Here is a 15,294-nt window from a genome sequence, read left to right as displayed (position 1 = left end):
CCTCAGCCTTCCAAGTAGCTGGAACTACAGGCGCGCGCTACCACGCCCGGCTGATTTTTTGATTTTATTGTAGAGATGAGGTCTTGCCTGTCCAGGTGGGTCTCGAACCCGCGGGCTCAGGCAATCCACTCACCTCAGCCTCCCAAAGCACGGGATTACAGGCTGAGCCACTGAGCTCAACTGATTTATTGTAGAGATGAGGTCTCGCCAAGTTGCCTGGGTGCATCTTGAACCCGTGGACTCAGGCAGTCCTCTCGCCTCGGCCTCTCAAAGTGCTGGGATGACAGACTGAGTCACCGAACCTGGCCTCAAAAAATTTTTTTAATTAGCTGGTTCGTGGTGCAGCTACTCCCAGCTACTTGGGAGTCTGGGGCGGGAGGATTGCTTAAGCCCAGGAGGTTGAGGCTGCAGTGAGCCATGGTTGTGCCCCTACACCCCAGTCTGGGTGACGTGAGACCCCCAATTCAGAGTAAGAATAGAAACAGATACTTAATTTTAAAAAATAAGCCTATTGTGCGACGTAAAATAAGCCAGGCATAGGAGGACAAATGCTGGGTGATCTCACTTAGAGGCAGAATCTAAGACAATCGAACTCACAGAAGCAGAGTTGGATGATAGTCACCAGAGGCTAGGGGTGGGCGTACTAGGTCGATGCTGGTCAAGGGTACAAAATTTCAGTTAGACCAGGGCATTGTTTTTTTTTTGAGTTGGAGTCTCACTCTGTCGCCCAGACTGGAGTACAGTGGCCGCTCCCAACCACCGCAGCCTCAACCTGCTGGGCTCTGGCGATCCTTCCGCCTTAGCTTTCCAAGTAGCTGGAATTACAGGCACGCGCTACGACGCCCGGCTGATTTTTGATTTATTGTAGAGATGAGGTCTCGCCAAGTTGCCTAGGTGGGTCTCGAACCCGCAGGCTCAGGCAATCCATTCACCTCAGCCTCCCAAAGGTGCGGGATTACAAGCTGAGCCACCAAGCCCGGCTTGTATGCCATTTATACAGGTTGAGTGTCCTAAATCTGAAAATTCAAAATCCAAAACTTTTTGGGCCAGGCTTGGTAGTTCACACCTATAATCCCAGCACTTTGGGAGGCATGGTGGCTCACGCCTATAATCCCATCACTTTGAGAGGATTGCCTGAACTTGCAGGTTCGAGACCAGCCTGGGCAACATGGTGAGACCTTGTCTCTACAATAAATCAAAAAATTAGCTAGGCATAGTTGCACACGCCTGTAGTTCCAGCTATTTGGAAGGGTGAGGTGGAAGGATTGCCTGAACTCAGCAGGTCGAGGCTGAGGTGGTCGGGAGCGTGCCACTGCACTCCAGCCTGGGCGATGGAGTGAGACTCCATTTCAACAACAACAATAAAAGAAAAGCAAAACACAACTTTTTGAGCACCGACATGATGGTCAAAGGAAATGCTCATTAGAGCATGTTGGATTTCAGGTTTTCGGATCAGGGATGCCCTACCAGTAAGTATATTATGCAAACATCCCCAAATCTGAAAAAAAAATTCTCACATCTGGAACACTTCAGATTACAAGCATTTCAGATAAGAGATATTCGGCCTGTATATAAAGCAACAAAGAAAGAAAGAAAATATGAAGATGGCTGAGCCAGCCTCACACCCCTATTTTGGCTCCTGTCCTCCTCCCCTTGGCCTCTGGCCTGGGGCTGAGATGGCCTTTCTAGCAGCCCAGCCCTGTGACAGAGGGCGAAGGTCATTGTGGGCTGGGCTGGGGTTGCTTGCACGGGAGGCAGGTGTGATGTCTGCTGTGAAAGACTTAGCCACTGGCTGCAGAGGAAGCAGGACTGTTAGGGGCGGTCCGCCTGGTCCGAGAGGGCAGTTTCCATGAACTGAGCATGTGCAGCTTCTCTGGGCTGGGCACAGGGCCATCTTCGAGCACCTGAGCCAAGAGTCACGCCTGGATAGTTAGTCCTGCTGTGGGTGACCTGGTGCGATTCTCTAGCATGTAGGTAGGATTACCTGCCCATGGCAGGAAGGATTTACTGAGAAGTTCATGAAACTCAGGCTTCAGGACTTACTGCCTGCCCAGACCCCTTCCAAGTCCCTAATCTTTTTCTTTCTTTTTTTTTTAGTTAGAGTCTCATTCTTGCCCAGGCTGGAGTACAGTGGCATGATCACAGCCACTGCAGCCTCAACCTCCTGGGCTCAGACGATCCTTCCGCCTCAGCCTTCCAAGTAGCTAGAACTACAGGCGTGCACCACCACACCTGGCTAATGTTTTTTGCTTATTGTAAAGATGAGTTCTCATTATGTTGCCCAGACTCATCTTGAACCCCTGAGTTAGACAGTTCTCTCGCCTCCGCCTTCCAAAGTCTGGGATTACAGGTGTGAGCCACCATTTCCGGCTCCCAAGTCCCTAATCATAATTGAAGTGTAACTAACACACAGCAAACTGAGCCTGCTTACAGTGGGCAACTTGACACATCTTGCCAGATGCATGCACCTGGGACGCCATCACCACCAGGAAGTGAACATATCCATCACCCCCAAAAGTTGCCAGTCTCATTTTGTGTTCTCGAATTTATTTTTCTCAAAGAGAGCCTCCCACCCTCACCCCTTTTTTTGAGGGCCAGGCTGGGGTATAGTCGCATGAACCCCTGGGCTCAAGGGATTCTCCCGCCTCAGCCTCCCAAATAGCTAGGACTAGGGCCTATGCCACCAGCTACTAGAACCGTGTGGTTTATTTACTTATCTATTTACTTATTTATTTACTTATTTCAAAGTCTCCCTCTGTCGCCCAGGCTGGAGTGCAGTGGCCTCGACCTGCAGGCCTCAGGTGGTCCTTCCTGCTCAGCCTTCCAAGTAGCTGAGACTACAGGCATGCGCCACCATGCACGGCTAATGTTTTGATTTATTATAGAGACGAGGTCTCGACCTGTTGCCCAGGCTGGTCTCGAACCTCTGAGCTCAGGCAATCCTTTCGCCTCAGGCAATCCTCCCACAGCCTACTAACCTTGCCTCCCAAAGTGCCACGATTACAGGCGTGAGCCACCATGCCAGACTTCTTTTTTTGAAGCCTCCCAATTTCTAGATGCCTTAGGCTTCACAAAATTCTCAATTTACTCGTGTAGAAAAGCTCAATACCAATCACAAAATTCTCGATTTACTCGTGTAGAAAAGCTCAATACCAATACATGAATGGGGTAGGGAAGTGCTTTGAAAACTGTGATGAACTAATCGGAAGTTTTTTTTTTTCTTGTTACGGTTTGGGTTAGGACTTGGTTAGGGTTAGGGTTACGGTTAGGGTTGGGTTAGGGATAGGACTAGGGCTAGGGCACGGGTTAGGGGTTAGCGTTCTAGTCAGCAGTTTTAAAAGGTTATTTTTGCTCATTAAACTCTCCCCTTTGTCTTAGAAGGCTAAACCAGGGACAACCAACCAACATGTTAGCATCTATTTACTTATCTACTTATATTTTTATATATTTAGTACTTATTAGAAGCTTACAATAGTCAGGCAGTCTTCTAGGTGTTGAGTATCCCTTTTCTGCTGGACTTTGCCTCTGACGCGGCGGGACCACAGAACAGGACTCAAATATGCAGGTGACACAGAGTATCAGACAGTGCTATGGGAAAAGTGAAGGCCAAGGGGCGGCCAGGGTGGGCGGGGAGGAGTGTGACTTCAGCTCTCAGTGGGGCAGTCTGGGAGGACCCCTCCGAAACAGTGGACCCCAAGAGATGAGAACAGTGCAGGACACGGGGTCGGGTTCCCTGGAGGGGACCCAGGAAACCCCAGGGCGCTGGGTGGGTGGGGAGGTGCAATGGACCCAGCACCTTTCAAGACAGCGGGAAGACCAGGGTGGTGGGTGGGTGAGCCCAGAGCGGTGACCGAGCTGGGGTGGGGGTGTCCAGACCCTGCAGGAGCTTCTAGGCCATCGTGAGCACTTGGACACTTGATCTGAGGGAGATGGGAAGCCGTGGGGGCGCTCTGAGTGTGGGTGGGATGGCTGGGGCTGCCGCGCGGAAGACTGGCCAGGAGCAGAGAAGGCAGGCGGGTGGCCGTGGTCATGATCCAGGCCGGAGAGGATGGGACGCTGGGGCCCTGGAGGGTGCCGCGGTGAGGCGTGGCCGAATTCGGGATGTGTTTGGACGGCAGAGCTCTGCCAGGCTCATTCATTCATCTGTCGGATAGACGAATGGAGGTGTGCGGTGTTCCTGGGAGCTGTCAGCGTCGAACAGGGAAAGGCAAGCAAGGGTGACAGGAGGTGCCACCGCGTGCAAGAGGTGGCCCAGGGGAGTGCACCGCTGTGCCCCGGGTGGTCTCTTGAGCGTCCCTGTCATCCCCGTCCCACAGCTCTCCACCACCAGCCTCAAGACCCCGGCACCCCTTCCCACACCGAGCCCACCGACCCGCAACACCTGGCTCCCGGGAGCCTTCCCTCCTCCAGCCTCCGTTCCTTGCCCCCAGACCAGCCTCTCAGCCGGACTGCTCCCTTGGGCCAAGAGCTTGTTCATTTCACAGAAAAGGAAACAGCCAGTGGCTACAGAGTGTCCTCACTGAGCCAAAGCGAAGGTCTGTTTCCTGTCTGTAAACGTTTGCTGGGTAACCTAGAGGCAAAACCTTAGTTGAGCTAGATCTGAGAGGAGAAGGTTGGGCGAAGGTCCTTAGAGGGGAGGGACTTGCCAAGGTCCCACAGCTCATTTGTGGAGCTGCCAGGCTCCCGCCTGGCTCCCAGGTCCCTGTGCTGGGGTCCTCTTTCAGTGACCCACTGGTGATGACTTAGACCCAAGATGCAGCATACGTGCCTCTGGTTAGACATCAGGTGGAACTGTTTGCCGTTTATCAGTCTGCCAGAGGAGCCCGTGGAATACTTTTCCCAGGAAAGCTTCCGGAGCAGACATCTTGGGGACTCAGGGTTTTAGGTGCAGACCAGCCCACAGGCAGCGAACCCGGAGTCCCATTCGGGCCCCCCCCTCCCCCTGACATGAGCCAGTGCGCCCAGGCCAGCAAGTCCTTCTAGCAGACGGCACCTCTGGAGGGTGGCCTCTTAATTCAGGCTTGGCAGTGGGGAAAGGTCAGCTCAGGGGTCAGCGTGGCCTTGGCCATGCGCTCTGGTTATAACCCAGGTGGCCGGCAGCCGGCTCGTCTTACCTCCCCCTGCATCAGCAACACGTGGCCGCAGCCCTCCATGCTGGGCAGGATGGGACAGGCTGGTGGCTGCACCCGCTGGCTCTGGAGGTGACAGCACCCCTACTCTAACCTTCGCGCCCTCTCTCTCCCTACTCCCCGCTCTCCCGGACCGTCTAACCCTGCCCAGGGGCCAGGGCCCGCCCTAGGGCTCAGCTGACCACCCTCCTAAACTGACCTCTGTCTCTGAATACATCCCTGTCTGGAACACACGCCGGATCCACTGTGTGGGCACACGCCACTCCTCAACCAGTGGCGCTTTGAGGCCAGGGACCTCTTTTTCTGGCCTCACTCAGGGTCACGAAGCCGTGGACAGCTCCCTGTGGGTGTCCAGCACCTGTCAGGCACAGCGAAGCCCTGGGAACCGTCAGGGAGCCTACAGGGAGTGCCCGCGTTCCCTGCTGATGGGTGGGAGTCGGCCACGGCTGTGTGCGTGGACATGCTGGGCTTTCCTTCTGAGTAAAGGGGCTCTGGCCTCCTCTAGGGATGCTCAATGTCTTAGCACTTTTGCCCTCCGTGCCCCCTGCTGCCCACAGACAGGACAAGGAGTCCTGAAGGTCCTACTCATCGAGAGAGGCAGAGGGGATTGTGGGAGCCACAGGGGAAGGCCGAGGGCCGGGCACCTCCCTGGGGCCTCCCAAGTGTGCAGAGAAGCTGGGGCAGGGGAAGGAGCCATGGAGGGTCAGGAGCTCTGGAAGGTCTCCCCTCTCCCTGCCGTGGCCCTAGGCCCTGTCCCCTCCATGCTGTCAGGTTTTCTGTCCCCTCCAGCCTCAGCTTCCTCTTGCTGCTGGGGGATCCCTGTGACCAGGGAGCAGGAGGGGACGTGCAGATTCTCATCCCATGGGAGAAGCGTGAAGAGGGCTTGGGAAGAGACCCTCGCCACCTCCTTGCCTCTGTCCTCCCCACTGAGAGGCTATTGGTGTCTCCGCAGGTCGGAACGAGCTGATCGCCCGCTACATCAAGCTCCGGACAGGGAAGACCCGCACCAGGAAGCAGGTAGGCCCTGGGGGTGGGCGTGGATCCCCGGGCAGGGGTCCCGGCGCCATCTTGCTCTCACGGTGGGCCAGGCCTGCCCGGGACCAGGTGTGCACCTCAGGGTATGGCAGCTCAGCGTGGTTGTCTCTGTTGGCGAGCCACTGGTGGTCCGGTTTTCTTGGGGTCCCCATTGCCACCACCGAGGAGGAAACCCCTCACCTTCCTGGGGAGTCAGCAACCCCCCCACCCAGGACACTAGACCAGACCGCAAGACGTGGGCAATGCGTTTTTGAAAATTTTTTTAGTTTTGGAGTTGGAGTCTCACTCTTGCCCAGGCTGGATTGCAAGTGGCACACTTACGGCCACTGCAGCCTTGATTTGCTTGGTTCAGATAATCCTTCCACCTCTGCCTTCCAAGTAGCTGGAACTACAGGCGTGCACCACCATGCCCGGCTGATTTTTTTGTAGAGACAAGATCTCTCCGTGTTGCTCAGGCTGGTCTTGAACCCCGGAGCTCAGGCAGTCCTCTCGTCTCCACTTCTGAAAGTGCTGGGGTTACAGGCGTGAGCCACCACGCCCGGCAGCACTGCCTTTAAAAATATTGCCAAAGCTGGGCTTAGTGGCTCAGCTTGTTATCTCGTGCTTTGGGAGGCTGAGGTGAGTGGATTGCCTGAGCCCGTGGGTTCGAGACCCGCCTGGGCAACTTGGCGAGACCTCATCTCTACAATTAGTCAAAAACTAGCCGGGCATGGTAGCGCACGCCTATAGTTCCAGCTCCTTGGAAGGCTGAGGCGGAAGCATCGCCGGAGCCCAGAGGGTTGAGGCTGTGGTGGCCGGGAGCGGCCACTGCCCTCCAGTCTGGGTGACAGAGTGAGACTCCGACTCAAAAAAAAAATTTTGCTGAGCTCTGGATTCACTGGGCAAGACAGTCCTGAGGACCCACCCGTCCACCCCTTCGTCTGTTCACTCAGTTGGTCTGCAGATGTGGACCGAGGACCGTGGTGGGCTGCGGGGCGGGAGCCGGGCCGGGGTACACGGTGTGGGACAGGCACAGGAACCCGCTCTCCCGCTGCAGGTCTCCAGCCATATCCAGGTGCTGGCTCGGCGCAAAGCCCGCGAGATCCAGGCCAAGCTCAAGGTAAGAAGCGCTGGGGGCCGGGAGGGCCGCAGTGGGGGCTTCTTCCCATAGGATCGTCCCCTCAGGGGTCGGGGCGGCCACCTGTGTGTGCGTCCGTTAGCCAGGTTCAGCCTGTCACCTCGCTCCTGTCCGCACAAGGTGGCCACTTGGCCTAGGACCCGTATATGTGTGTGACACCCACTCCGCCTCACCAGCTTATGCTCGGAGGTGCTCAGTGGTCAGAGCAGCCGATAGTCCTCCAGGCCCCTTGAGGGCCTCCCCAAGCCACTGGCCTCTTGGGAGCCCCACAGCCTCCCTGTGAGGTCTGCCAGAGTCTGTGGGATGGCAGGGAGTGGGGGAGCTGGGCACTGCTTGGGGTGGGGCTGGGCAGGATGACGGGAGCTGGCGGAATTCCTTCCTGCCTCCTGCTCTCCGGAACTGGAGGTTCCTTCCCTTCCTGGGTCTTCCCCACCTTACAGGGCCTCTCTGATCTGTGATCTGTGATCTCTGATTCCCCTGGGGTGGCCCAGCTCCCCATAGGAGTCAGGCCTCTGGGACCCTGGAATCAGGGTCCCTCTGAGTGGACACTAGGAGGGCGTGAGCTCTCTGTCACAGAGAGGTTGTTAACAGAACCTGCACAGCCACTTGGTAGGAAGAGCCAACACCTGGGGCCTTAGACTAGGCCGGTAGTTTGCAGACTTTTTTTAAGCAATGGAGCCCCCCCACCTTCCTCCCCCCCCAAACAAAATGTCACCCCAGTCTGCTATCAGAGGAGCTGTTCTGGTCAAGCAAGGTCGGCAAGGAGCTGGTCAGAACCCCGTCCTTCCATGCAGCCTCCTGTTCCCCGTCCCAGTCCAGAGCACTCAGAATCCAAGTTAAAAGCCACTGGACTAGCTAGGCATGGTGGTTCTCACCTGTAATCCCAGCACTTTGGGAGGCTAAGGCAGGAGGATTGCTTGAGCTTAGGATTTTGAGGCTGCAGTGAGCTGGGATCGTGCCACCTCATTCCAGCCTGAGCAACAGAGCGAGAGCCCCTTCTCCAAAAATTCTTGTTTAATTAAAAAGAAAACAAAGCCAGATGCAGTGGTTCAGCCTATAATCCCAGCATTTTGGGAGGCAGAGGCGAGAGGATTGGCTGAACCCCAAGGGTTCAAGACCAGTCTGGGCAACTTGGTGAGACCGCATCTCTACAATAAATAATAAAAGAAAATTAGCCGGGCATGGTGGTGCATGCCCGTAATTCCGGCTCTTTGGAAGGCTGAGATGGAAAGATTGCCTGAGCCCAGCAGAATGAGGCTGCGGTGGCTGTGAGCATGTCACTGCACTCCAGCCTGGGTGACAGTGAGACCCCAACTCAAAGAAAAAAAGGAAAAAAAAAGAAAAGCCACCTTTCTAGTTGACCTGAAAAGCCTCGTCGGGTCCCAGTCGTCCATGACCCTGAGGTCTCAGAACGAGTGGGTGAGAACCACAGACCTCTCTGCCTCCTAGGAAGCCACACCCAACTGCCCACTCAGTTCCATCCCTCCTGCCGGCAGCCCAGCTGTCCCCCGCCTCCCACAGCTGCGGCCAGGCACCTTACTTCTTTGTCCCCAGGACAACTGTCTGGCCGCAGCTGTTGATCCCTTCTCTGACTGGTTCATGTACTCCTGGAGCACCCCCGGCCCAAGAACCCAGGACCCACCTCACTCCGCAGCCTGCCTGTGTGACTCACCGGGACCCCAGCAGGTGACCACAGTGACAGACTTTCCAGTGTCGGGTTTAGAGCGATTTCTTGGGGGCCAGCTGTGTGGCCCACATTTGCTCCAAGGCGCTCGGGTTCTTCTGATCAGTGGATGACTGGATCGACCCCTTAAGTTGCAGATTCTCATGTGTATGTGCGTTTTCCTAGAGAGAGGGTTTTGAGGATTTTGTCGTGTTCTCAAGGGGCTTAGGACTCAAAGTAATTAAGCTCTGGGTTCTACCGTGGTCAGGGAGAAGTCCTCGGGCTGCAAGGCCTAGTCCTGGCCCCAGCTCTGCCCTGGGGGCCGTGGGCATTAGGTGATTCATCGGGCCACCTTGAGCTCTGCTCAGTTTCCTCATCTGTAAAACCACAGCCTAGCCGGGTGGTCTCTGCATTACCCTTCAGTGGGCGCAGTTCAGTGACCCCCGGCTCTGTTGCCTGGCCGCACCCTGTAACATCCTTCCCACTTCCTCCTGATTCTTGGCTGCCCCGTCCAGGCCGCGATTTCCTGAGCCCTGGTCATTTGTTTAGATTGGGTATCCGGGAAGGGCCGCGCTGGGCAGACGGAACTCTCCGGCCTCACAGAGGCCTGCAGGCTTGCTGGGTGCCTGGCCCGCCAAGTCCTCCTTGTCCTGGAGGGTGAGACCTGGTTGTACTTGGCTTTCCCCTCTCGAAAAGGGCTAGTGTCCTTGGCCGGAGGCATGCCCTCAGGCTTTGAGCTCCTCCTTTGGTTATCAGAGACAGCCACCGAGAGCAAGGCCCAAGTTCCAAGTTCGGCCCCACAAGGACAGTGGGAAGGGGGCCAGGAAGGGGATGGGGACAGATGCTATCTATCTCACTGCTTTGTCCAAGTGAGGTGGACCCCACCACTCAGGATGGCCCTGCCAGTGTACGCTGGTGCTGTCAGATCCTGCCGTGTTTCCCCTACCCTGTGGTTTGCATGGCCCCCTCTGTGCCAATCCGGACCAAGCCTACAGGGCCCACCGTCACCACTGTCAGCATCCCAGTCACCCAAATCCTCAGAGTCTCATCTTAAAATGAGGGTCCTGCCAGCCTCACAGGGGTCGACGTGAGGTTGTGTTCTTAGCGTAAGTGATCACCCAGGGAGGACGCGTGGAAGGGCCCACTGCATTCTGGGTCTCCAACCCCATGGCACGGGGTCACCGGATGGGCACCTAGGTTTTCCGGAGGCTCCCAACCCAGTGCTGCCCACGGCAAGACTGTGGTGTGGACCGAGTAAGGCCATCCTGCAGAAGTGCTTGTAAGCATTAACCATTGTTAAATGGTGCTTAACTTCTCGACTTTAAAAATTCATCCTAGCCAGGCTCGGTGACTCAGCCTGTAATCCCGCACCTTTGGGAGGCTGAGGTGAGTGGATTGCCTGAGCTCGCGGGTTCGAGATCCGCCTGGGCAGCGAGACCTCATCTCTACAATAAATAAAAAAATCAGCTGGGCATGGTAGCACATGCTGTAGTTCCGGCTACTTGGAAGGCTGAGGCGGAAGAATCGCCGGAGCCCAGCAGGTCGAGGCTGCGGTAGCCAGGAGCGGCCACTGCACTCCAGTCTGGGCGACAGAGTGAGACCCCAACTCAAAAAAAAAAAAAAATTCATCATAGGCCGGGCTTGGTGGCTCAGCCTGTAATCCCACGCTTTGGGAGGCCAAGGTGAGTGGATTGCCTGAGCCTGTGGGTTCGAGACCTGCCCAGGCAACTTGGCGAGACCTCATCTCTATAATAAATCAAAAAATTAACCGGGCAAGCAAAAACAAAAAATTTTAGAGTATTTGCTGGTCTGTATGTGTGGTTTTATTTTGGGCAAAGACACAATTCCTATTAGACTTTTGCAATAGGCATTGTTATCTCATTGGTTTTGAAGACCTTTGGAATTGGAGAGCTCAGGGTCAGAGCCATTGAAACTTTGGGCATGTGAAACATTTCTGTTATCATCACTGGGGTCATACAGGTGGCTTTCCTAAGTGCTCATTTGTTCAGGCCTGTGCAGAGTGAACCCATTCTTTCAGGTCTTCGAACTCATGGAGGGCAAACAGCGAGTATTGACGTTCTGACACAGACAAGGCAGTTAAATCCCAGGTGCCCGCAGTCTAGGAGACCCTTAGGGTAGGACCGCAGGTAAGGCTGCAGGGACCTTCTCTTGTCTCCATCCAGCCCATGGGGCTAGGAATGATCTTCCCTGTGCATTCAAGGAGGGATCCCACAGATATTTATTTAACTTACTTATTTTTTGAGTCTGGGTCTCTCTTGCCCAGACTGGAGTGTGGTGGCACGGTCACAGCTCACTGCAGCCTTAACCTCTTGGGCTCAGGCAATGCTCCTGCCTCCTCCACCTACTGAGTAGCTGGGACTACAGGCTCACGCCACTCTATCCAGCTAATTTTTAAAAATTCTCTGTAGAGCTGGGCTTGGTGGCCTGTAATCCCAGCGGATTACAAGAGAATTGCCAGAGCTCAGGGACTCGAGACCAGCCTGGACAGCTTGGTGAGACCTTGTCTCTACAATACATAAAAAAATAAGCCAGGCATGATAGCTTGGGCCTCTAGTTCCAGCTACATGGAAGGCTGAGGCAGAAGAATCACCTGAGCTCAGCAGGTCGAGGCTGTGTTGGCTGTGAGTGTGCCTCTGCGCTCCAGCCTAGGCAACACTGAGACTCCGACCCAAAAACAAACAAATAAAATCGTCTGTAAAGACGAGGTCTTGCTACGTTGCCCAGGCTGGTCTTGAACTCATAGACTCAAGCGATCCTCCTGCCTCAGCCTCCAAAGTGCTGGCATTACAGGTACGGGTCACCATACCCAACCCCCACAAATAATTCTGTATCACTGCGAGGCAGGTGCTGAGCTAGGCATAGAAGACCCTGGTTCTCCAGGAGTCCCCGTGGCTAGTCAAATGACAGATGGTATTTATCGTCTCTTCAAGCTCTGATGAAATAGACGGGCAAGTATCGTGCCCCCGTGTCCCTGGGAGGAAACTGATGAGAATAACCAAGCGACTGGCTCAGTCCCAAAACACGTAAACAACGCTTGCGGGCTTCGTGCCTGGTCTCCCAGCTCTGGCCACCGTCCCCGGGACAGTTTCCCTGACCCCAAGGCCGGACCCCCGCTGAGGTCGTCCCTTGCAATGTCTCCCCCAGGACCAGGCAGCTAAGGACAAGGCCCTGCAGAGCATGGCGGCCGTGTCGACCGCGCACATCATCTCCGCCACGGCCTTCCACAGTAGCATGGCCCTCGCCCGGGGCCCGGGCCGCCCAGCAGTCTCAGGGGTAAGTGGGCTGCCGGGAGCCAGAGGCCAGACCAGCCTCCTCCTTCTGAAGAGCCAGAAGCGTTGGCTGGCCCAAACTTCTCCCACTTGTGTCCTCAGGCCAGGAGAGCCAGGGAAGGAGGAGCCGAGGACCCAGGGGCCACGCTGAGGCTGGTATTGGAGCGGCCTTCTTGGGGTCCTCGGCAGAGACTCAGCTGACCTCTCACCAGGGGGCAGTAGCTCTGCAGGGCTGGCCGAATTTACAGATGAGGAAGCTGAAGCCCCGGGGACTGGAACCAAAGCCTGAGGCCTTGGCATCCCTCCAGCGTGTCCCTGAGCAGCCCATGTCACTTAGCCTCATCCCTGCCTCCCCGCCAGGGATCCAGCTCTGCTCTCCGTCCAGGGGGAGAGCTGGTGTCCAGGGACAAACGCTTGCTCCGATTTCAAATCGCTTGCCCATGGCCAGGCTGGCCACACTTTCAGAATGATCCAGAAAGGGTCCTCCTTTCCAGAGCTGTCTCCTTACAGGTTTTTTTTTTTGGCTACAGGGACTCAGTAAGTCTTTAGGTCACACCTGCAGCACCGCCCTAGGCTTGTGGGAATGGGCAGTGCCAGGCTCCAGCAGTTTTCAAAGTATGTTCCAGAAAGCACAAGTCCATCCACATGTTAAGTAGATAGGACACAAGCAGTTCTGTGGATACGTGAGTTTGGGGCACTTAGAATTAAGGAGGTTCCTTTGACTCGGGCTCTCCCAAGCTCTGGGTGCTGGTGTGTGCTGTGACTGTCACGGCAAGTGTGCAGTGGTTACCACCTCTGGGTGCCTTTTCCTCAGAGCAGCCCACAGTTGCGCCTTCTGGAGCAGAAAGCGCCTTGAAACACACTCTGGGGATGGCGCTGTGGTCTGGCAGCATTCGCTAGCTGGACAAGAGCATCCACTGACCTCCCTGCCCCTGCCGGGCTCAGCCTCCAGCCTCCCTTTCCAGCAGACGCCCCCCGCTCAGACCCTCCCACACCGAGGGCCCCTGGGTCTGAGGCTGTGCTGACTCTGCACTTTTTCCTCCTCAGTTTTGGCAAGGAGCTTTGCCAGGCCAAGCCGGAACGTCCCACGAGTGAGTATGGCCTGGTTTCTGCTGCCTGTTGCTCCCAGAACTGAACTTGAACTCATAGATTGGTGAAAAGGAACCCGGCCCCAGGGTGGGACGGGGTTGCAGCCGGGCACTAGCCTTTCAGGATAGCCTTGAACTCAGACACCGGGCTCTCAAGCATCCCTGAACTCAGTCTGCGATGCGGACACTGTGGGATGGCGTTTGCGCAAACTCCAGTCTAGCCGGGGAGCCCAAAGGGTAGGAGACTGGGAGCCAGACCTGGCTAGCCCGGGAAGGAGAGAAAGGGTGGATCTCTCCCCAGCAGGCGTGCTGCTTTGGTGGGTCCACCAGGAAACCTGAGGGTGTCAGTAGGGAGGGAGTAGGAAGCCAGAGCCCACCCAGGCCGCGGATGGCCAGATCACCAGCGCCGCCACTCAGGCATTGGTGCATCAGCCTGCTAGAGGCTGACGCCTTCTCTCTCCTCTCTCCTGCAGCGTGAAGCCTTTCTCTCAACAAGCCTACTCGGTCCAGCCTCCGCTGCCTCTGCCAGGTGGGTGGGCGGCGCATAGCTCCTTGGCTCGTCCCAGCCCTGTGGCTCCCGTCCCGGGTCCCAGGCCCCCGACAACTGGACATCCACATGTCCCTCTTAGATGCCGCCCTGCTATGCACTCGGACCGTACATCCCAGTCTCCCGGCCACACCCCATTCCTTCCCCCAGAACGCACGCGGACCCCAGCGCGTGCCAAGGCCCTCGGGTTGCCTTGACTTCTGTCCCCCGCCTGCCGTCCCACCTGGCTGTCCTTGGTGCCGCCTTGGTGCTTTGCACGCCTGGGGTCCTGGGATGACCTCCCTCTTGGTTGTGCTGTGATCCTCTCTCTCAAAATGGGAGGTTTGGGGGGCACCCAGTTTGCCAGCCTCGGCCCCTCCCAGGCAGGCCGAGGGGGCCCTCGCGGAGGCAGCTGGCTGTGGGACCCCCTGCCATGCCCAGGGCCAGCCGTGTCCTGCCTTTGCGCACGCAGGGCCCTCACCGCCTCCCACTCTGCCAGGCAGGACGGGCCCCTCGCCCTTCCCACCTTTTGGGGCGTGGAGACGGCCTGCCGGCCCCAGGCCCCGGCTTTGCCTGCTTCTCAGCGGCCCTGCTGCCTGCGGGCCCCCGATGTGGATCTCCCCTCCCCTCCCCTCGCCGAGACCCAGGCACTGAGTCAGGCCCAGCCCTCCCGCCTCTGTCCACACTGGCCCTGCTCGTGCCTGGGTCCCTGCGGCGGCTGCCTGTGGCGTCTGTCTCCTCTCATCACCCTGTCACTCACCAAAGCCTCGGTCTCACAGAGTTGCTTCCAGGCTTAGACTGCTTTCCCGGGCCCCTGGCGCCTTCTGGAGACGCTCCAAACCCTTTGGCAGAGGGGATGCCTTTCCGCCCTCCGGCGCTTCCAGCGTCCTGCTCCCTGCCGTTTGTCTGAGTCCATGATGGCTCACTGTCCCTACGTCTCTGTGGACCCCATGTCCTGAGCAACGGTTGAACAAATAAGGGAATGACCTATTCGACACACGGGTTCAGCTGGCCGCCACGTCTAGGGTGGCCTCTGCCCACCCTCCTGCCCTGTCTTGCTTTGTCTCTTTCACGTGCTCCAGCGCCCACCCTTCCCCAACTCCCACCCGGAAAAGCCGGGTGTCACCCGGAGTTCTACCCCAGGGGCGCCTCACTGCCAAGTGCTGTGTCACCCCCTGCGGGGCTCCCCTCGCCCCTTCCCGCTTCCTGCTGGAGACCTCGCTTCTGACCCCTCCCCTCCAGCCCCTCCCCCACCCCGAGCAGGATCTTGGGGCATGAAAGTACCGTCCTACTTGCATTCCTCCCATCGCCTTCCTGAATTTGGGGGCCCGTCCTGCCTGACCCGGCCCCTGGTGTCTCTCCTGCCCCTGGGCACTCTGGCCCGGGCCCCAGGAGGCTCCCACCGGAGCCTAGCCGGAGGGGAGGGTCCCCGAAGAGGCCTGGGGC

At 57.1% G+C, this 15,294-nt stretch overlaps 1 protein-coding gene across 2 annotated transcripts in view; it reads left to right on the top strand.

The window, feature by feature from the left end:
* Positions 1-15,294, top strand: part of TEAD4 (TEA domain transcription factor 4) — a 40,055-nt gene that overhangs the window by 12,106 nt on the left and 12,655 nt on the right. The window contains exons 2-7 of one of the 2 annotated variants that reach the window (XM_021717914.1): positions 6,082-6,146; positions 7,201-7,263; positions 12,110-12,238; positions 13,282-13,325; positions 13,796-13,892; positions 15,284-15,294. The exon at positions 15,284-15,294 is cut by the window's right edge and continues 118 nt beyond it. In XM_021717914.1, coding sequence (XP_021573589.1) covers positions 6,082-6,146; positions 7,201-7,263; positions 12,110-12,238; positions 13,282-13,325; positions 13,796-13,892; positions 15,284-15,294 — 409 coding nt within the window. Of the gene's footprint in view, positions 1-6,081; positions 6,147-7,200; positions 7,264-12,109; positions 12,257-13,281; positions 13,326-13,795; positions 13,893-14,207; positions 14,232-15,283 lie in introns of both variants that reach the window. The other variant, XM_021717915.1, reaches the window with a different exon arrangement.

The sequence above is a fragment of the Carlito syrichta genome, unplaced genomic scaffold, assembly GCF_000164805.1.
Source record: "Carlito syrichta isolate Samal-C Ts95f unplaced genomic scaffold, Tarsius_syrichta-2.0.1 Scaffold311498, whole genome shotgun sequence".
Taxonomy (NCBI): domain Eukaryota; kingdom Metazoa; phylum Chordata; class Mammalia; order Primates; family Tarsiidae; genus Carlito; species Carlito syrichta.
Note: the sequence above shows the minus strand (reverse complement) of the source record. Positions and strands in the feature narration are given on the sequence as shown.